The sequence below is a fragment of the Colius striatus genome, chromosome 20, assembly GCF_028858725.1.
Source record: "Colius striatus isolate bColStr4 chromosome 20, bColStr4.1.hap1, whole genome shotgun sequence".
Taxonomy (NCBI): Eukaryota; Metazoa; Chordata; class Aves; order Coliiformes; family Coliidae; genus Colius; species Colius striatus.
The window spans coordinates 6,173,477-6,196,126 of NC_084778.1; the positions used below are offsets into that span (position 1 = coordinate 6,173,477).

The 22,650-nt window shown below is 39.8% G+C and overlaps 1 protein-coding gene across 1 annotated transcript; it reads right to left on the reverse strand.

Annotated features, from left to right (window-relative positions):
* Positions 1-691: 691 nt before the first annotated feature.
* Positions 692-18,998, reverse strand: CA4 (carbonic anhydrase 4). Its single transcript, XM_062012608.1, has 8 exons — positions 18,827-18,998; positions 8,371-8,424; positions 7,719-7,889; positions 5,540-5,697; positions 4,997-5,089; positions 4,663-4,726; positions 4,046-4,209; positions 692-2,994 (listed from the first exon to the last, which is right to left on the reverse strand). The coding sequence occupies exons 1-8, from the start codon at positions 18,882-18,884 to the stop codon at positions 2,809-2,811; spliced, it is 948 nt and encodes a 315-aa protein (XP_061868592.1). The 5' UTR covers positions 18,885-18,998; the 3' UTR covers positions 692-2,808.
* Positions 18,999-22,650: the final 3,652 nt, after the last annotated feature.

Consider the following 22,650-nt stretch of genomic DNA (forward strand, 5'->3'; position numbering starts at 1 on the left):
TAGGTTTGTATTTATTCACTGCATTAATACTAGTCCTGTAATTGTCATGTCCTGCAACAGAACAGAATGTGTCTGCCTGGTTGCAAAGCAGTGCCTCTGACAAAGAACAAATTGAACTAGATCACTGACACAGATGCAGATTATAGCATTTCTCTTTTCTTTGTTGGCATAAAATTCAGATCCAGACAGTAAAAATGATCATACTTTGCTCTTCAGGTTTTATTCATGCTGAGATTTGTGTAGAAGAGTATTTACAGAGGACTAGCTACCTTTTCAGCAGACTTTTTTGCTTCTTCTTCTTAATTATGTTGTAATATATTTCATAGGAAATAAGGTTCTCCCACACCTTAACTAATTTCTATAAATGATCCTTCCTCTCTATCCACACAGTAAACTGAGGCACAACCCACTGAAAATTTACCCCCATGATTCACCAACAATAAATGATAGTTGGCCCATATCCTCCTTAGTTTCTTCCAATCATGTTTAAAAGAGCTGCCAATGAAACAAAGAGCATTTCTGCAGGAGGCTATTTTGTGCAAAAGGAATTGCTTTCAGTGGGGGCATCCTGAGGAGTATCCACATCACTGGTCTTAAAAACAGGAGCTCCCAGGTCTGCAAGACTTCTGGATGTGATTATGCTGTTTACCAGGTTGCTTATAAATCCTGAAAGAGCAATAAAACGTGAGCCTTTCAGAAAAATTCTGTTTATTGCATCTTGTAAAACAGTCTGGAAACAAAGCGTCTTTCCTCTTAATTTCTTGATGCATTCTCTGCTCGTTGAATGTAATGGAAATAGCTAACACAAAAATATTCAACAGGTAAGTATGCAACCGTTTATCCTGATTGACAAACTAGTCCAGTATTTGTACAGAGGTGAAGTTACACTGGCTGAACCCATGGTACCTTTTCCTTTATGGTAAGAAACCTGCCTGTCCTCTGCCCAATGGACTGGGTCAGTGCACCAGCTGACTATGTCATCATAATCATCTGACTAGGGGCAGGTTACTCATGTGAAGTAAAATCTCCAGATACCTGCTGACATCAGACATTTCCCAGTATATTCCAAATCCCTTCCTTCTCCACCCCTCTCACACCCAAAATGCAAAACTAACCCTAAACATTGAGAATAGGGAAAAAAGGTCACATTCCTTTTCTGAATGAGTGTTGTGTGGATTCACCTTCAGCAAGGACAAAAGAAATAAAACCTCAAGGCAGTGAAAATATAGGTCTCTGCTCAACTTTAATCTTTCATTTCTGTTTCCTTCTCAGAAGTTTTTCAGTCGGCTAATAACTCAGTTAAAGTCTGAAACATTCCACTAAACTTAAAAAAGGTGAATTTACTTTCCCATGTGTTTTTTTTAAACTTATATTATTAATTCTTAAATATTAAAATCATTTGCTCTCCTGCTCTTTCTCCTTTCGAGAGCTGTGGTTAGTCTGACTGCCATGAATTTCCTGAAAATGGCCATTTAGCTGTAGCATGAAGTCCTCTCTGCAAACGTTGCCCTAAAGCAAAAAATACAAGTCTGCTACTATGAAATCCTATTTTGGTGTGGCCCAAATCGACAATTCTAAAAGAAGCTGTAACATATTATATGGCATTATCAAAAGAAAACTGTTGTGTTTGTCTTCAGACAGAGAAATGGAATAATGTAAGAAAATCACATTTCCCAGTATATTGACCTATTCTCTCAGTAACGTGGTAAGAGCTGAAGAAATCAATTCCAATCACAATTTTCCAATTCTTGTAAAAACTGTGAACCTTAACCATAGGTGAATATTGCAGGTATATTATAATTTAAAAAAAACCCCAAAACCCCAAAAGGAAACGCTCACACTGACATGTTCCAACTGACATTTAGGAACTCCTAAAATGTTACACTTGAAAGAGCCATTTCTTGAGCTGTCCCATTTTATCAGGCAGATGAAAATGGTAAAGAATCATCAAAGTCTCATGCTTCAAACACAGCCCTCCAAAGAGAGGGATTTTCACAGATGTGCAACTGGTACGTGTGGTTGAGCTTCCTTTTTTTCTTTCTAGCACATCATCTCAGCCATGGGCATCCCAGAGGAGGATTCCATACTAGGATAAATAAATAGGCTTAATAGAGAAACTTTTATAGAGAAAACAGAGAATCCACAATCAGTAGATTAGATGAAAGCAATCCAGTAGCCTTATTCTAAAAATAACTTTAGATATGCTGAAGGAAGAAGGGTTCAAAATCGTGTTAACACAGAAGAAATTTGTCACATATCCTTCACCAGATAGAATGATGTTGTTCAATTGCATGGGAGCAGTTTTTCTTTGCTCTGTATTGTACCTTCATGTGGGACAATGCAAGGATGACAAGGATTACTTCATGTGCTACTTTCTTCCTGATTTGTAGTGTTGCATGTAAACATACTCCAAATAAAACCCTTCATAGGCACTTGAAAACAGACTCCTCTTGAAGGTCCTCTTGCAGAAGTGGCCTTCCAAGTGTTGTGTTAAAATCACAGGCTTGCAGATAATCCAGCCTAATGTTTTCTTGAAGTGTTGGGGGTGGTTTTTTTACTAATTTGAATCTTTGTGGTTTTATCTTATGGTTTCTTTGAATTCTTGTGATTTAGTGAATGGCTTTCATCTTAAATACGAGCAGCAACAGGAATCCCTGGTTAGTGTCTGGAGGAGAACAAGGTTAAATTCTGTATTGAGATATGATTCATGAGTTGGTATTTAGAGAGACTACTTGATACAAAGAACCAACAACACCAACAGCAAAACACCTCCAAAAATCTCAGAACCTTGAATGAGATGAGAAGTGTTCATTGGGAAAAAGAACTCAGGATGTACGTAAGCGCAAGGAGCAGCATTAAATGAACAGGAGGCAGGAGGATGCTGGCACTGGACCGGTACACCTGGCGTTCGTTCAGAAACTGGGCAGGCCGGAAATTTTCAACCATGTTAGTTGAGTTCTTCCCCTTAAAGTGGACTATTGAGAACTGGGAAATCTGCAGACAGCAAAAGAAACAAAAAAAAAAAATAGATCATCAAATCCTTTTTCCACAGAACACTGGAAATTGTGATATGATAAGCCTGCAGTGCCAGCCTTACTCTGTGGCATTGTTTTGAACTGGATGGATGCATTAAATCTTGCAGGAAATAATGTGATGGAGGCTACTGCCAGAGGTCACCAAAAGATGACTTCTTTTAGCCTTAGAAATCATGGGGACTTCCTTTCTCTGTGAGCCAAATATTTTGTCCAGCTCAAAGACCTGACTACACCATTCCTGACGCACACAGTCCTGTCCTCGTCCGTCACTTCACAGTAACACAAAGTAAGAGAACTCAGATTTCTTTTTTTTGCTTCAATTTTCTAACTGCTTCCAGCATGATGCTCCTGTGCACTGTGCCATGCTGTCTTGTGCGTGCTGAGCATCACCCTGTGACTGAAGCGATGACAAGTACACTGCAGGTAAGGAACTAAACTACAGATGCTGGCTCTCAGCCAGGCTGTGCTGGCTAGCAGCAGTGCTGAAATTCCACTCCAGGACATCTGAATTTTTTAATCATACGCTCTGTCAGAGAAACGATTTGTATTTTTGAGGTCGCCATTATTCAGTCTCCTGTTCTTCTCTATTTGCTTAAAGCTGATGCTGGTAACTTCAACGTTTGGATTTTGAGGTGTTCTGTTCTGCTGTCCTGATACTTGAGACAACAGGAGAAAAGCACTGAAATTTGAGAGTGTGTGGATGAGAGCAGTGGAAGTGCTGCAGGCAAAGCACTGAGTTAAGTGATTACCTGTGGGGGTTTTTGGCTTGCTTTTCACATCAGCATTTCCCCTTCCTTCCCCTTTCCTGCCATTTTTTGAAAGATGATTTAACAGTCAAAAAACCTGGCTCTAGGGACTATGTTTAGGCTGACATCAAGCCAAGTGTGTGTGTGTCATAGGAGAAAGCAGTGCAGCAGCCGACCAGTTTGTGCTAAATTGTGTGCACAAACAGGCAGTAGAAGTGGCAATCACCACAAGCAGACCTCCCAGGCTATCCCTCTGCCACTTACCTGAAAACTACTGAGCTCCACTGGCGTCTCAAACACTGTCCAGATGACACCTTCGTGGCAGTCGGGAGTGGTGAGGGACCCCTCATACCGATAGTACATTTTAAGTTTTTCCTCAGGTGGGAGAAGAGAACTCAGCGCCAAAGGCTCCATCTGAGCTTTTTGCCCTAGATAAACCACATGGAAATACTGTTTGTAACAAGTGTGGCTGCAGAGTTTGTTCATCCTTGTCTCCAAACGTGGCTGCTGCTCGTGGTTGTGCAGAGCCTCATCCCCTCACACCCGTCCTGCAGCGCCTGGGAAACCTGACTGCCAACTGCACAAGCTACACACACCTCTCCTGTTAACATGCTGCGTGGTTTTACCTTCTCAGTTCACTTCCTCCTGCAGAAGCAGGAGTACTCATTCTGCTTCTGGGGAGTTTTCTTCACTGTGAACAGGAAAACCAGATTTTCTCCCACCTGCAATGCTCTGAGTGCTTGACAAACTAACATGTGTCTTTTGACCTTCAGGTAACAATCTCTCCTATACTTAGAACAAGACTGAACCATGAACTATCTGGCAATATATATACTCAAAAGTAAATATATATTGTATTTTGAACAACACTAGTGTCTTACCTTTGTATCTGACATTCTGCAGCTCATTTACCAGAGTGACATAGTTTTTATTTTCTTCTTCAGCCTGAAATGGAAATATTTTTATGTGAAACCATGCATTTTTCAACATCTGCTTGCTTTAAATTAATTGTGAATAAAGCAGAATTGAATCACATGGCTAAAAGGTAACAGCAAGCAGAATATAGAAATGGGTGAAGGAACTAAGTGCTGGCACTGAATGCCTGCAGAAGATAGGAAAGCTTAGGTCTTGGACTACTGTAACATTGACACAATTGATCACTCACACAAACTGATGGTAGATTTGAGATGTGCAATTAAAGATTTGGCTACCTACCTTTATAAAGAATGCTAACACAGCCACACCATCTGGAACTTCCTTCGCTTCTGCTATATCTGAGACATCTTCTCTTATGTGAACAATATGAAGCTGTAACACAATAGTCAAGGCCGATTATTTGTTGGTTTTGTGCTACATTCTATGTGAGTGCAGCGTGGCTGCTGCTCTGCACCTAAGCTGAAATGGGGCTGGAGCTGCTTTGCTGCTCACAGGCAGGGGACAGAGAGCTCAAAGCCCTTGACCTGAGGCAGGAACTGTGCAATAAGCAGACTATAATTTGAAAATGCATTTATCAACAATTGAATCATTTTGTACATCTCCCCAGACAGTGTTTTGCTCTGTGGGCTGCTGCAGCCCTCAATTTTCAGCCTGTGCCGTGGAACAGGCATATTTTTCCATCATTGTTATGTCTGATGGGTGAGCAACCAGTCCTCAGTTTCCACTGTTAGGGTTTCACAAGAGAACTAGACAATAGTTTTTGTACAATAGTATCTTAGACAGAATTCCCGAGTAAGAGCTGTAATGCACAGTCTCACCTACCTCCATGGCTTGCTTTTCTCCATCTATGCTGTGCTCTGACCCAGGAAGGTATTGGTGCACATCTTGGACTCCCCAGTGTAAATGAAATTCTATTGCCTTGTATTTTCTTCTCAGACCTCCGCCTCCAATTTTAGGGAATGTGCCAAATGTTACTTTAACTGGAGGAGAAAAAAAAAGTTTAAACTTTAAAAAGCTCTAATCAGATCATACATTAATGGTGTGTGAGAGGAGAGATGCATGTTCACGGAATTCAAGTTTATCCTGAACGTCTGGCTTGGTTTTTCATATCAAGTGTTCCAGAAGTTCAACTCTGCAGAAGCAGAACTCTGACAAATGGATAGCTGAAACTAATTTGAAATGAAAGGGAGAAATATCATAGCCCAGTTCACAGTAATATGCAGCAGCTTTTGGGCATCTCTCTATGGCACAGCTCTGATCTCACTTCTACCCAAGATTTGCTCTGTGAACTTGAATGACTTGTGTACAGCTTCACTTGCTGGAGAGCTTACACATCACTTCCATTGAATAAATAATAGTATATAAAAATTGATGCTACTTTTGTCCTTTTGTAAAATGGAGGAAAAAGACAAAGCACTACTTTGGATTGTTCTGGGGTAAGTACTTTATGGCACAGTCCTTTTCTTTCCATAGGAAAGATTGTTTTGATCTTGATTGAAGCTCCAGAGATTTCATTTCTGTTTTGAAATCCAAATGAGCTCAAAGCTTGTGTTAGTCATTTAGTTACTTTACTATTTTATCTGTAAATGGATGAGTTAACATACATTTGTTGGCTTTTATTTATTTAAATTGTAGGACTTTGAGACACTGACCTTTGCTATCATTGAATATAATGATGTCTAATCTCGTGTAGAGCTTCTAATTGCAGCTGTATTTTAAACAACAGTTTCAGTGTTTGTACTTGTGGTTTAGGAATTGGTTGCCCTCAGAAGGAAAACGTTTTAAAAAGCCAGATTAAAAGCCTAATCCTTTTGCCTAGCTGGGAAAGATGAGAGTTCTGACCAATCCTTATGAATATTAATTTTTGTGTTAAAGATATTTCTACACACAGCAACTGTAATAGAGATATTCTAGAACATCATTCTGTAATGAGAAAGTCATTAACCCAGATACTAGTGAAAAGTCAAAATGATCTGTCAAAATGCTGCCGCTTTAAACTAGAATCTCTGGCTGTGAAAATCTACCCAGCTGTCTGCCTTCCTACCTTTCCATTTTAAGTTAGGAAAGTATTTGCCACTTGCTACTTTCCATGTCAGGTATTTGTTAGTTAATCCAGGATTATAAGGACTTTTTTTGCTAAATATTTTAAAGGTGAAAGAACTGAGCATAACAGTGTTGTAGCATCAACATTAATATTGCTTTTAGAGAAGGAAGTGAAACAGTGCTAAATTACTCTTCCCTGATTCACTCAGTTTACTGATTTGCTCTTCCCTGATTCACTGTTTACTCAATCAGTAGGTAGCTGATAACAAGCTCAGATTAAATCACTTCCCATGAAAACAGGTTGAAATCTGAGATCATTTCAGCTCGTTATTTAAAGAACTAGTAAGATACACACACTTCAAGCCACTGGTTGAAGGACCTTCCCAGGCTATGTTCCTCTTCAGCAGAATTCTTCTTTGTGCAGAAGCAGGGTCAGAAAAAGCAAGCCCAGATGTGAAGGGTATAGGAATATTCAGCAGAAATTATATACCTTGGCCAAAACCTTTGTGCTAAACCCCTTCACTCACATCCCTCCTAGTCCTAGAGGTTGTGGTTTGACTTAGAGGCTCCCTAGACATCTCAAACTCTCTTTCTGCATATGCACAGAATCAATTTATGCTGAGATGCTCAAGAACTACGTCCAGAATGCAAAAATTTAGACCATAGAATCATAGAATGGTAGGGGTTGGAAGGGACCTTTAGAGATCATCTAGTCCAACCCTCCTGCAGAAGCAGGTTCACCTAGATCAGGTTGCATAGGAACATATCCAGGTGGGTCTTGAAGACCTCCAAGGAAGGAGCCTCCACAACCCCTCTGGGCAGAAACTATCTCATTTTTGCTTCCTTGCTTTTAAATAGTGGTAGTGATATCTAACACCTTGCCCAGGACATGGAAGAAGTGAATGGATGGTTCCAAGTGACAACATAAATATACAATAACATATCTGACAGTACTTGCCTGTATGTCCATTATTTTCTATGTTCCATTTTGAAGATCCCTTCACATCATATCCTTCAAAATTCAGTGGCTTAAGGTTCTTGTCATAAACAGCATTTTTGGTGACAATATTGATAGGTGACTGTTTGTTTCCATTGCAGGCCATGTCTGTTTCATACCAATGTCGAGGATCTATTTAAGGATAAAAAAGATCATTTCCATAGACTGCAAATCATTGATAAAGCCAAATCACATAACAGTCACTATATTCTCACTTGGGAAACTGGAGATATCTTTGAAGGAAAGGCCTTTGGATGTTGGAGTTTAACAAAGGAACTTTCTTGGCATGTGTTTTTTTTTAGTTTTCAAAAGATAAATATGCTTCTAAAATGTTCTGTTACCCTTAACAGGAAAAAAATGCACATGCCAATGTCTGTCAAATAGAAAATAGACTACCACTGAGGCTGACTGAACTACAGAAACTGGGAAACTATAACAAAACAAACAAAAACCAGTGGTGGTGGTGCTGGAAGTGAAGTGCCTTCTCGTGCACTCACTTCCAGGGTAAGCTGGGCAAGACACTGGGGTGAGCAGGAGAGCAGGCAGCCTGGGAAGTTATTACTGGGAAAACAAAAGCTGCAGCTGTATGTAGAACATGAGGATTGAGCATTACCTTCACATTGTGGCTCTTCTTGCTTCTGTGACCGATAGCACCAGTGGCCTCCAACTGAAAAAAAAAACAATAACAAATCCCCAAACTATTAGATATTCAAAATTAGATTAATTAAAAGCTATAGAAATTATCCCTCCCAAAAGCAGATGTGTGGATTCACAACCTGCAGTCCTCAGGGATCAATAAATCACCACACAGTTTAGACAGCTTCTTGGTTTTGTCTGTGCGATTTTATTAGAGAAATGTATGTCATGAATATAGAAACAACAGTGGCTGGTAAGAGGTGACTACTTCAGCAGTAAAGAAATCTTCAGTTGCTAAAGATTCGTTAGCAGTATGGAGCATGTTACCCAGCAAATCTAGCTGGGTTCTAAGATCAAAGAATTCAGAAGAGATCATAAAACTCCTGCAGCCCTGTCCTTTCTCAAGATCTCTTCCTGGTCTTCAGTGCAGCAGCTTCTGCCAGGTAATATTCCCTTCAAAAACTATGCTAGCAGTGAATTCTAGAACTCTGCATGAGTGGCACTGCTAAATAACTTGGCTTTGGAACCTTGGCTTCAGCAGCTACTTGAGGCAAAATTTCCACATCTAAATATATGTAGTATTAAAATACATTACCTTTGATCAGTTCTGTACTTGCCATCCTTTCATATACTTGCAAATTTGCATATGCAGGATGACTTATCTCCCTCTGTTCCAGGAACTGTGTTTGAGATTACTTGGTGCAATAAGGAATTGTAAGAAATGAAGGATCTCATGTTCCCTGTTCCCAAATGTGTGAAGATTCTCTACTCTAACTCAGCTGTGATCCTATACAGATGGTTGTGGACCTTTTCAATAGCACATCTTAATCTTGCTTTTTTATTGTCAGAAGAAATATGAAATTCAGAGGAAGAGAGCTGATTTCACTTCTGTGGATCTAGTCAGGAAACTCAGGGCTGTTTTGTTTATTGCAGAATGCTTCCGTGGCTGTTTATGAGAGTTATAAAGTTCAAATGAACTTTAACGGGAATAATTCTCTTTGGCTGTTTAATCAACAGTTCAAAACTTCTTACGAGTCACAGGATAGCTTCTGTTTGCATGTGGTTACTAAATGATAGGCATTTTAATAAGTGGCTAATCAATTTTTAGGGGTTATTATGGAGGAGTCCTGTCATTAGATTGCTAATTACCATAAACTGTGATCTTTTATAACACATCTACAGGAAGGCTCTTAACTGCTTTTAATACCTTTATCTTCATATCACTAGGACAGTAATACCATCCATCTAGTAAGTATTTAGAAATAGTTATAAATAGAACCTAAATATAAAATGGGGCTGACTGTAATAACAGAAGGAGATTTGGATGAGCTCATGGCAATTAGCATAGTCTTGAAAGACTGGAACTGGCTCATCTCTCACAAAACTTAAGTGTATGCTGAACTCTGTAAATAATGATTAATTTTCTGGTTTAGCAAATGTTTAGTAATATTGAGAAGAAAAGTAAACAACTCTGGTACATTTGTATTGTAAGAACTGTAGGAATTTCTATGTTGCTGTTCCATTGATCTTTTGTAATCATTAAAAAATTGGTTTTGTCAAGGTGGTTTTGGGTTTTTTGACACACTTCTAAACATAACTGAAACTTAGCTTTAAGACTTGCCATTTCTGAAATGGATTGTTGCCTTTTTTCAGGCCTGGGTACACAAGAGAGTGGCCAGACTTCCAGCAGCACCGAGTCATTTCTCAGCTCCACTGGGAAACAGCAGAACCAGAAGTTCCAATGGAATATCTCCAGGTGCCTTAATCAATAATTTAATCAAGAAACACCTAGCAAATGCCAGGTGAACCAATCTTCATAATGCTTGGTTATGTTTCACGTGTGTTAGTGTTTGCATGGATGAATGACTGCAGACATATTTTTGGCAGCTCCTCTAGTCCAGTGGTCAACCTATTCTTTAACAATTGTGCCAGCACTCTGTGATTGGGAGTGGTCTTTCTTTGCAACCAACCTTTAGGAGGAAAAAAACTGGCACTGCAGGAATAACCTGGACACAAATGTTTAAAGTTTGTACCATCCATGTAGCATGAGAGGATAGTGACTTACAAACAGCTCCTCTCAAACCCTTTGGGATGTGAGTTAAGCTAGAAAGTTGTCAGGTGAGAAATCAAGGTCATTTGAGGCATTCTGGTCTGTTTGCCATAAGTTCTTAGAACAAGGACTACTGTTCTGGGTTTGTATAGTGCCTTGCACAGTGGGAGTGTGATCCTGACTTAACACATCAAAGCGTTACTGTTATGCAAATCAATTCAATACAATTGACAGTTATGAGTAAGTGCGGTAAGTTCATTGTCCCTTGGGTGTAAGGCCATGGAACTTTTAGGCTGTGACCACAAAAATCAGGGACAACCACAGGATACACTGAGGGAAGGTAAACATCATCAAATCATGTCAGGAGCTCTTATACGGTGTCTCTGTATCAGAGGAGTGAAACGGAAGTGGGTTATGGAGCCTTTCATTGCTGACTCTGACTCCAACCCTTCTCAAACAAGGCAACCACTGGCTCTACCAGTTGGTAGGTGTTTGACAGGTTCTCTTAAATAAGCCTCTGGGTTTCCATCACAGCTTGTAGATCGATGCATGAGCACACTAAATATCTTTCAGCCTTCACATCAAGATGATAGGGAGAAGTTTAAAAAATTAACACAGAAAAAATATCCATCCTTCAGGTGGCTGCTGCTGCCTTACATCCAGCACTCCTGAGTGATCTTCCTTCTTCTAGTGAATGCAAAGTGCACCAAATAATTGGCATCTAATTTTTACAAGGTTTCTGCAAAACTCCCAATGCCTACAAACTAACAAAGAAATAGTGGGTTCTTTAGCAAGTACTGCTCACAGTTGTGGTTTAGAAAGTTGGATGGTGTCAGTGAGATAAAACAGGATGTTAATTCAGTGATTCTTAAGAAAAAGGTCCTTAAAGGTGTTAAAACCTTAAACAATGAGCTAATCCAACATTTCAGAATGCCTGAGCAAACAACGAATCAATGTTTATTGTGAATAGGGTTTTTTTCTTTTTTGGTTAGCAATAATGCAGCGTTAGAGAACAGGCTCTTTTGTACATGTGCTGTTCAGGAGGAACCAAACTGCCATAACCTGTGCCACTTACAAGGAAAATTTGCATTTGGCTTTCATTTGAGCCCGATGTGATTCCTCTCTACCTATAGAGACCTTGCATTTACAATGGGCCTTTTTTTCCCCCTGGGCTTTCTGGCTCTATTTCTGAAGCAAGAAGGAAAGATACTTGTCACATCCAGTCAGTTGTCTGTGGTCTTAGGCATGATTATGCCCTAAGGTATGTTGCCTAATCTAGTTTTAATTGTCTGAGAGACTCCTGCCACTTCCCTTAGGAGACTTTTCCACAGTCTATTAGCCTTCACTGTCAGGAAATGTTTCCTGTTTGATAGCTTACATTTTCCACTTGCTTATCTGTATCCCATCACTTCTAGAAATATCACTGAACCACTCTAAACAATTCTTTTGCCTCCCTAGTGTTTATAGCATTCAAATAGTTCCTGCATATTCTGTAAGTCCTGTTCTTGCTTGGTCCATCCTTTGTCCCATCTCTTGACAACATGACCTTCACCTTTTCACCATTTCGACTCCAAAGCCTTTTGTGTCTCTTTCTCTGAAGCCCCTTTCCTACAGGGACTCTGTATGTAGCAGATCCCATCCTGCACTCATTGCACCTGACTGCTCTGTCAATCAGACCTCAGCCTCCTCATACTCTGCTGAGGTTATTTCATTGTCTAAAAAAAAATGCAGCAGAAAGTGGAGGTTTTGGTGTTTGGTTTTTTGGGAGGTTGTTTGCTTGGTTTTGTAACTGAGGTGCTGAAATCATTACTGTGATAGGAGCTGCCCTGAAAGGTTCCATAGTTTACTCCCATACCTTGCTACTACACATGAGTTAAGCCAGGAGCATCCACACTTTGCTGAGCATAGTATTAGAGCACAGCAGCCAAGATTTCCAAAAGCTCCTTGCCTAGCTGGCATTAAATAGAGACATTTACATTATTGTCACAATGGGAAGTAATATAGTTCAGTAAACCTATGCCTTCAGTATACATCTACACCTGGGCCACTGCATTATCAACTACATCTGGCTCTTCTGTCGTATCACAGGTTCTGGATTTAAGTGGCAATGCACCATATCATAGGTGTCACCTTGACTTTACTGGGTTTTAATTTAGAGTGGGGCCGAACTGGGCTGCAAGGCTTCCTCTTCCTTCACAAAGTTCAAGACAGTTAAATTTAGGGAGTCTCTGTTGGCAAGTAAACAGTCCTACTTATCTCTGTTTCTTCCTTGTCAAATTTACAACTGGTTTCCTGACCAAAGCTGTTTCTTGGCACTAGAATAGCTGGAAAACAATACAATTACGTATTGTTTTCATTTTATTGTAAACGTTTTCAATTGTTTTAGCTATCAAGCCCAGCTTGGAAACTTGCAGCACAAAAATTCCTTCAGTTGAGAACTCCCTCTTCTGTTCACTTACGCAGAAGGATGGGGGACAGTGCTTCTGGCTGCAAGCCAGGGCGTTAGCAGTTTGCCAACGGGCTATTGTGTGATCTAGGAAAAGACCCTTAAGCTCTTTGGACCACGGTCAGATTGCTTGAATTCCATAAAAGTTCCTAAATCTACTTTGTCCTAGTTGTTCCCTGCTTGCTGCCCTACTTAGACCTGCTGAGTTGCTGCTCAGAAGCCCACGTATCCTCTGACTCAGTGCCGTGGGACAGGTGGTACTCAGGCTAGCTGAAAGTTGCCTTTTTATTTTGTCCATCCACATAGAGTTACTGAAACAGGTTTTATCCTTCTGGATAAAGTGATTGGAAGTCCATAGATTTTCTTTGTTGATGGTTAGTTATTTTTATTAACCATCTCTTTGAAGTTTGAATGCCATTTATGCCACTGAAGTGCTCAGCCTGAAGTGCTCAGCCTGAAGTACTGAGACAGTAAGAATATCCTCAGTTGCTTTTTAGTTAAAAACCCTTTTCTCTCTTTCACTGACTGGCTCTTTTGTTTGTCTGTTTAGATCTCTTGTCACTCTCTTTCAGCCATGTCCTCACTGACAATCGTTTTCTGAGGCTCACAGCTGATAGTGCTCCACTGCATTGCTGCTTTTCAGAAAGCCTGAGCTGCCCTGAACGCTATAGTTGTCACTACTGCTCTGCTGCCCACTGCTTTCAAATCCATCCCTAAGCTCTGCTGTAACCATGGCTTTGCAGCAGAGGGAAGGTTGGCCCCTTCTATGAAAATGACAGCAGCTAGTTTTGCATGTGGTATATTTTTAGCTTTGGTTTGTATTGGGCTTGTTCTATCTTTAGCCTGCTTTGTGAAACTTATTATCTCCAGTACAAAAGACAAAGCAACTGGAATTTAAGTCTGTCTTTTTAATTAATGAGATTGCTGAACACAAACTGAGCATATATACTGAAGTCTATTTATACATTCTTAAGTATTGCACATCCTCAGGAAGCCCTGATCAACTACTTTGACAGGCAAAATCAGCTCCAAATGTTTACTTCTGGATTTGTGTATCTCTAATTATGTAAAAAGAGATGTTTGTGACCATTCACCACTCCTCTATTCATTTTTACCTGGAAAATTTACTTTTCATAATGATTTACATCTGTATGTATGTACACTCCAAGATATTATGGGGAGTTAACCTTGAAAATAAGCTTTTTTATAGTACTGAAGCATTACAACCACACCTGCTCGGAGCACAGAGTTTATAATTTACACAGGTATATATAGATCACATGCTCAATTAGGTCTTTGTAACACATATAAACTGGAAAAGGAAGTAAAAATACAGAGATTGGAAGATTCTAGATATGTCCTACAAGCACTTGCCAACTACTTCCTTTGTGTCAGAGAGTGAGGAAAAATGTTTTTAGCTGTGACTTGAGATTCTTTCGTAGCCTCTGTCATATATATATGTGTCCTCAGAAACTTGCTGTATCAAAGGAAGAAGCTGGTCTTTAACAAAAAATGAGTATCCAGGGCTAAGGTGATTTGCTTCTGTGAGGCATTTTGCTTTGCTTTGTTTACAGCAGAGGCAGCATCAAATACAATTCAGGAATCCTTTTTAAAGTATTTTTATATTATATTATATATTTTATAATTAAAACAAATTACTTTGTGGCTTTACTATCCTTTGTAGACTGTTTTGCTGGGATTATGATAACTGATCCTATGGCTAGAAATATAACTGAAAACCTAATAGCAAGTCATTAGATTCTGCAACATAACAAAGCTTCTCCCACGATGCTACAAACAGGGGGAAAAGCCTGTTTGTACAGACACCTACCTGAAGAGCTGGACCTTACAGTATGTCTTGGAGACCTAAAGGTTTAGGCTGTTTTTTTAGACAGCTAAGAGAAAGGTATTCCACAGCAGCCCTTGTCTCTGAAAATGCTTTTCTGATGCTAAATCTTCAAAACTAAATGTAAGAACTGGGAGAAACCATGACTCCAGTTTTCTTAAGCATCACAGTGCACAACTTGCACCATGTAAGGGATATTTCAGTTCTTATGCTGGCCCTTTTTGCTATAAAAGAGAGTAATTCTTAAGCTGAAGTAACATCACTTGCACCTGTGTATGGCTTCTGCCACACTCTTTTCCTTCCTCCAGACCCCAAGGGCAGCAGACAAGCACTCTGGCTTGGATGCCAGAGGATGAGGTGATACAGCACATTGCAGTTCTACATGAGGTCAGCTAAACAGAGAGTTAATACAAATTGATGACAACGGAGTGTACCCACACTAGTTAGGCTGGTTCTTAAATGAAGCATTAATAATGTGATTGGGTCCACTGTGTACGTGGAAAATTGCCCACTCGTTGCATGTCACCTGCAGAAACAGGCTGCAAACAAATGAATGGTGGTTTTTGAAATAAAGAGCTGTGATGCCCTTGGATGCATCAGCCTGGTAAAAAAACGCCTGCTTCAGAACCTCAATGCCACTTATACACAACACTCTCTCTGCCTTCCCCAATGAAATAGGCTGTTGGAGCAAACTGGAGAGCTGCTCTCTGGCTCCACTGCTTTACCTGCTGCTCTGCCACAAGTGAAATAATTAAAATGCCTTTGTGCCTTTACCATAAACTGTGGAAGGAAATAAGTATACTCTCAGATAACATGATCTGCAACCTTAGACAGCCTGGATGAGGAGTCTGTGTCCACTCCTCTCTCAGCCATAAACGCCCTCCACTTGTAATCTAAAGATGACAATGGATATGACAGTGACTAAACCTCTGTTCAGTGTAACAGTCCCTCTTGCAGAGTTCATTAGCCAAAATGTAATTGCAGCATCCACATTTAGTGGGAAAATTTATTAGTAAAAAATGTCAGAGTTTCAAAGCTATTTAGTACTAAGTGCTCCTGCTACTGCCTCAACACAGGTGATAAAGCTATAAAACCCTCTGCTGCCTGCAGCCTGCTTGTGCAGCTTCTGTAGCTGTAGGAGAGGGGAGCACACAGTGCGGGGTTAGTGGGTGTCTCTTGCTCGTGGTGCACACTCAGCAACCTGACGAATGTAAGCTCTTGTTTCTTCTTGCATGCAGTAGATCTGACAACGATGGCATGCACTGATATGGCTGGATGACAGTAGGCAGACTCAGATAAGGCTTTAAAGTTATGTTGGCAGCTTGAATGATTACACAGAAGACAGAATCTCTAAGTGATATATCCTGCATAAAGATCATAACTTGAGATCAAAAGTCTGTCTGTACTGAGATAGTCAAGGTAATTACTTTGAGATAATATCGCTGATAACTTACTATTTACATATTTAATCATGTATTGGACTAGGTGGGTGGAGAGAAGGAAATTTAGGCATACCTCCCAGAGCACCTATGGGCTACTAGTTGAAGCAGCTGTGGCTCATCACCTTTTCTGTATGCCAAAGGTCTCATATTGCAGTTCTTCTGTCTTAAACAAATGAAAATACAATTTTCCATCCCAGAGTGTATCTAAGTGTACCAGCATCCCCGTTTTGCCAAAGCTAAAATGAATTTGAAATACAACTATAAATATGTGTGCAGTCTTTAGTGTTAGAACTGGAAATGGAAAACACTACAGCATAGGTTTTATGCTGCTTATAGAGGTATCAGATATTGTCTTGTATTTGAATGGCCCTGAGAAAACACCAGACTGAGGATGAATACTGACAACATCAATGTTAGCATAGTTATGTGAATTTTAAGTTTGTGAAAGTTTAACGTATGTAAGTACTCTATATATAGAATATATGTAATAAGGAATAGTAAGTAATATATAGAAAATTAAAGGAATCATGTTCTATCAGTCTTTTGGAGCACTAGAGCATGGGCTGTGGGAGAATGTCTTCTCATGGCTGAGTCCTGGTCTGTGATAAAGAAAAAGGCTAAAACATTCCATTCCTCTTAAAAAGACCTGATTTTCAGTACCACTTAGAGCTCCCTATAGCCTCAGCACAAATCTTCTAGCTGGATATTTGTTACCATCCTCTGAAATTCTTGCTTTCTGAATGTCACTAGACCGAATTTAACATGAATAAAGCCTCTCTCTCAAAAGCTTTGGAATATTCCTTTGGAACACTGCAGAGATTTTGCCTCTCTTCTGCCTGTCTAATGCCAATACCAGAGGGTCATGGATATCTTGAAAGAATGAAGCAAGACATTTAAGGTGCATCAGTGCAGCTATTAATGGAATATGCCAACCAAGAGCTGTCTAAGCCATTGAATGAGGTGCTGGACAGAGATTTAAGCTAGATGGTTTCCCTTCCTGGTGCTGATTGATCTCTAGGCAGGTGGCTAGAGATTATTACTAAAATTTAAAAACATATGTGCTATGATATTAAAATGGGTGAAGGTTGAAAGCAATTTGAAAGACTAGTAATCAGTCATATTGAATGTTTAAGTGTGGTGAACTATGAAGCTGCCCAGATTACAGTAACAGCCCAGGTAGAGATGTGTTAAATGAGCTGATAAGTGGTTATTACTCCAACTAGTTCTGAGAAGTGGTGAGATGGAAAAGAAGGTGGGGGAGAGAGCAAGTTCCTTGTGCATTAATGTGCAGTTTGCCTCTACACTCACAGAAGAAAGTGGAAATAAACACGGTTGAGAGAAAACCAACAAAACATATTGCATACATCTCTATCTCACATCCATCTACTAAAGCACTAATTACTAATGCTAATCTAATAAAGCACATAAGGGTATTCTAAATAGTCTTTCCACATCCTGTAATAAATCTCTTAATAGAGCAGTAAATTTAGCAAAGTGTTAATCAGTCAGTAATCAATATCAAGCAAACACTGGTTGTAGACTTTGGAAGCACAAAGGTATTTGGAGTTTTTGTTCACCTGTAGGACATGTAGGAAGCTTCTGGAGAGAGAATATCTATAAAATATGTGCTGGAGAATAGGGAAGGTATTTGAACTGCCAGGTAAGAAGGAAAAGGCAAGCTAATGGATGCAGATACAGAGAATTAATTAAGAACAGATAAATAAAACGTGAGAAACACTCCCATTTCCCCAGTGTTCAGGCTGTGTTCCTTCAGGCACTTTCTGAGCATCTCAGACCTCTGTTACTTTAAGTCTGGCACCTGAATCATGATTTGCTTTAAAACCATGTCCCTTTAATAGGCTCTTGGTGCAGTGCTTCTCTCTGATACCTCTGATAATATAGTATCTCTTTTTTTTCCTTAATGCACTCTGTCTGTTTTAGTGCAAACAATAGACCCTTCATTACCATTAAGAACTGCAGTGTTTGTCTTTAATTTCGAGGCTGTGTGCTGGTATTTACATAGGAAAAGTGATTTATCCAATGTTATAGCATTGCTGGTCTGATAGAAGCATAAAACCCCCTTCTGCATTTTTCAATACTAATTATAGATTGCTGTTTAATCCAGTCATCCTAAGTGCATAGTGTACTTATGGACATAGTGCACAGAGTGCAAAAATAGATGGATCTCTGGGCTAATGCAGCAAAAGACATATTGTTCCTTCTCAGTAGGCAACAATAAAGATTTCATCTTATATCACAAGCAACAAAGTACTATGAGCAGAAAACTAAAACAAGCTATTTGAAGTCTTAAGAAGTTTACAGATAAAGAAATCATGTTTTTATTTTTAAAATTTGTGTATATAATTAACAAGAGAGATCAAGTCAAACCTCATTCATTTTGCTTGGAGAAGGAAGGCAGTTAAAATCTCTGAAGATGAAAAAAAAAACCCCACTCGTTCATTCATGAGGAAAAATCTGCACTTGATATTTTACCACAAATAATGAAAAACAAGGAAAGAAATAAAACACTCTTCATCTGTAGCACAGAAGAATTAGAGACTCTGTACTGTATGTACTGGCACTCAGGAACAAATAATAAATAAGAGTAACCTTAGTACATGGGGTTAGAAAGAGCAAGCAAGGACTTACCTACTGCCTCTGTCTTGAGAATGTGCAGAGATAACAGAACAAGGAACAGCAATTCCATTATTTATTTTAAATAGGCTCAGTGTTGAAACCAGAATTGATTAGACTTCTTAGTATGTGATCATATTTCTGCTCTCAGTTTTATACTGGAGTAAGTAGTCCTGGACTGACCTGAAAGCCATAGCCAGGAAGGTGAACTCCTCCCCTTTGTAATTTCTCCAGATTTTCCCTACTCCTGATTTGCCTAATGTTTTTTCATTTCTCCAAGATGAATGGCAAAAGGACTAATGTTTTCTGGCACTAAGGAAGTAGCCTGTCATGAGTAACTGGTACTTTGCAACCTATGCACATTTAGTAACCCATAACTAAAAAGCTACGGTTTTTCTGACAGCCTACAAGGCATTCAATCAATGCATGCCTTAAGGTTAGGGTTTTGTTGCAAAAAAACCCTGAGGAAACAAACTAAAACACAGTTTTTCACCCTCCCATCCCTACCTGGAAACCTCCAAACAGCTGCTTAGGGCTGGAGTAGATTTGTGAGACTGGAAAATGTTACTGTGTGCAGTAGCAGGAAATGTTTATTAGGTGGCATGCAATACCTTACTTATATGCCTTTGCACTTAGTGAAGTAATTGAGAGCTTTTTTGGTTTTTTGGGGGTTTTTTGGGTATTTTTTCTTTTTTATAACACTTTTTCTTAACTTTCCTGATTCTGGTATTATAGTACAAGAAATGCTGGTTTAATCTTTCTTATCTCCCTTTTGCTCTCTTACTTGAATGCTTTAATTCCACGTGTCTGGTTCAGTGACAGTTCATGCTTTATGTTCAACAAACAAAGCTGTGTACAGAGAAGTGGCATTTCTCCTTTTTGCTCCATAGTCTCTGTTATAGACACATTTTCATCTTTTCATTTGAGGGTGGATTTTGACACAGTTGAGGAAAACAAAAGAGGGAGTGCAAATTCTTCTTTCCTTTCCCTAAACACCTCTCTGTCTGTGAGAGTTGGGTGCAAGAAGAGTAGGATACTTGACCCAGTGCTCCTCCATGGGGGGGCAGAGTGAAACGACTGAATGGTCATCCAGAAAAGACTGAATTAAAGAAATATGCCAAGAAAGTGCTTCTTGCTGTCAACACGAACTGTGGGCTCCCAGGTGAAGAGAGTGGCCATTCTGCTGTTAGTAGCCAGGTCACGCAGGATCGGGACCTTTAACAACAATGGGAAATCAGACAGCAGACTTGGGAGACAGTCTTTATTCATAAAAAGGATGGCTATAAATAACATTCCAACAATGAAGATTTGCTGGGTAGTGTTTTTCCACCCTGGATTAGGTAGATTAAAGCACCAGCAGACTGTTATTTGCCTAGCACATGGTGCAAAGATAAATAGTTACTGCAGTGACAAGAACAATACGGGAATTGGTTGCATTTTTTAACTTCCTAGTTTGGCAATCTTGGGGGAGTTATCTAAGCAAGGTGCATGCTGAGCACGTAGGGAGTGCCAGGGACATGAACCCAGCAGGGTCAGGCATCTACAAGACCATCTACAAGACCGTCTACATGACGATCTTCAGTGGAGGAGATGAACCAAAGCTCTTTGATGCTTGGTTTGGGTGTTTTTTTACTTTATTTGTGTTTAGTTCTCTGAAAGCTAAGAGCCTGCTAGAAACCCTCCCTTTAGGACTGAAAAATCTGAGTTAGAAATTTTGATCTTGAAATTCAGGATTCTTGGGTTTGGAGTTTTTCTTTTTCATTTCATTTTTTTCCCTTCCTTTTGTAAATCTTCCAGCCTGTCATTATTAAAGTGGTAATAAACTGAACTGCAGTCATGTTAACTAAGTCTTTATTTGTGCTAGAAAGCAAAGGCAGACTTACAGAAAGATACTCTCCTTCTTTATAAAGTCTGTTATCTAAATAAACAGGGTAGATATCACTGGATTTCCTTCTTTTTTTTCTAAGGACACTTATCTGGTTATTAGCTGGGTTATCAGTCCTCAATGGCATCTGTGTACCTGGGGATATTTTTGAAAGGAATTGCACTGTAGTTGGGTTTTACATCAAGGCCTTTGGACATTGAATCGAAATACATTTGACAATCTAGGTCAGACAGGATAAGAGACAAAGTTACTTGGGGAGTCTGTGGCAGATCATTGAAATTAAGGCTATTTTTTTCTGGCATAATGAGAGAGCCACAACAGCAAAGATTTTGGAGATGTTCCCTCCAGGCTGGCAGTTTCTGAAATGCATGAGATCTGACATGAGCCTGCTGCTACTGAAAGGGCTTCATGGGAAGTTTGGGGGGGCTGATGTGATGGCTAATGAGGTTTGCATGTGTCTGAGCCAAATGATCCTGCCATGTGCTGATGAAGGAAGTCCAGAGCTGTTCCTAACATTCCAGCTGGAGTGGCCCTGTGTCCCAGCAGCACAAGCAGGAGAGGATGAGAGCAGGCTAGGTCTGACCCAAAAAAGGCACAAGAGCATGAGTCCCAGTCAAAGCCAAGCTGGTAGCACAGCTCTTTGTGCTGGGAGGCTGAGTTGTTGCTCTCAGAAGTCAAATCTAAGGTTTGTTGAGGGTGAGACTGACTGGAGTCCAAATCCTGTTCACCAATGAGCTGACCTGGGAGGAATCATTCCTGTAGTGAGAGAAGAAAGCACTTCCAAGGGACTTAACACACAGTCAAATTTCATGCTTGGGAAACCTACCCTTCCCAGTGAGAGTACACACTGCGCGCTCTTTATTTAATTGTGTGCTGTGATTGTCTTCATTAAACTTCCCTCACCACTGAATAAGAAATCTGGAATTTTGTAGCTCTTGGTGAATCAGAAACATTATCTGTCACATGAAAATGTGGGCTGACTGTGATTTTCTCTGAGTCTGCTCTATAGTGGACCTTTTTTTAATGCAAAGTCTTTTCCATGCAATAGTTGGAAATACCTGCAGTGGTTCTTTATTTGGTTTTCTGCTCAGTTCTGATGCATTAACTGCTTACTATCTATTTTAGGTTGTACATGGAGATTAGATCCTGTGTAGTGTGTTGTCATCATTAGTAAAGCTGAACTTCTCTCCTGTGCCCAGTATTGCTGTGAATATTCTTTATGTGGGTAAACAGTCTTCATTTGGTTGAGTGACAAAACACTAGTGGTGCATAATTCATCATTTCCTAGAATTAGGAAGCTGTGTTCTGCAGGACATGTGTGTCTGAGCTGTGTACTTAACTCTGTGTTTACAGCCTGTCTAGCTGCTTTGCCCAATTTTGAAGCACACGCATTCCGGCCATTGCTTTCTTGTAAGGAGTCCTCAGTGCCTCTTGCAACTGTTTAGTCGAGAAGGAAAATGCCCTTTGTTTAAAGGGATAAGATGAACAGATGGCCTTTTCACATTTAAATTATCAGTGGAAGGCTTTGTTTATCATACAGCTTTGGTTTCAGGTATTTATCAATGTTTGTCTCCCTTCAGATAGCATAATACAAGTTCCTCAAAGGTGAAAATAACAGTTCTGGCATCTGAGAGAAGCATTCAGGCTCTGCATAGGCAGAGAGAGGGCCTGCTTTGGGGCCCTTCTTACAACAAGCTGTCCTTGCCAGTATTTTGTGGCTTGTAGCTAACATAATGCTAAGCAGCAGTTGGAGACATTCAAGCCTGATAATTGTCTTTGCTTTATGTTCCTGATGAAAACCATGAAAGCATAGCTGGGATGTCAAATAAAACCTGTGAGACAAAAATTCCTCAAAGAGAGTGGGTGGAGGAGGAGCAGAGACCTCTGTTTTGAAAACATCTCACAAAAATATTGGAAGGAGATCATACATCCTATTTGTGTCTTCCTCTCCAAA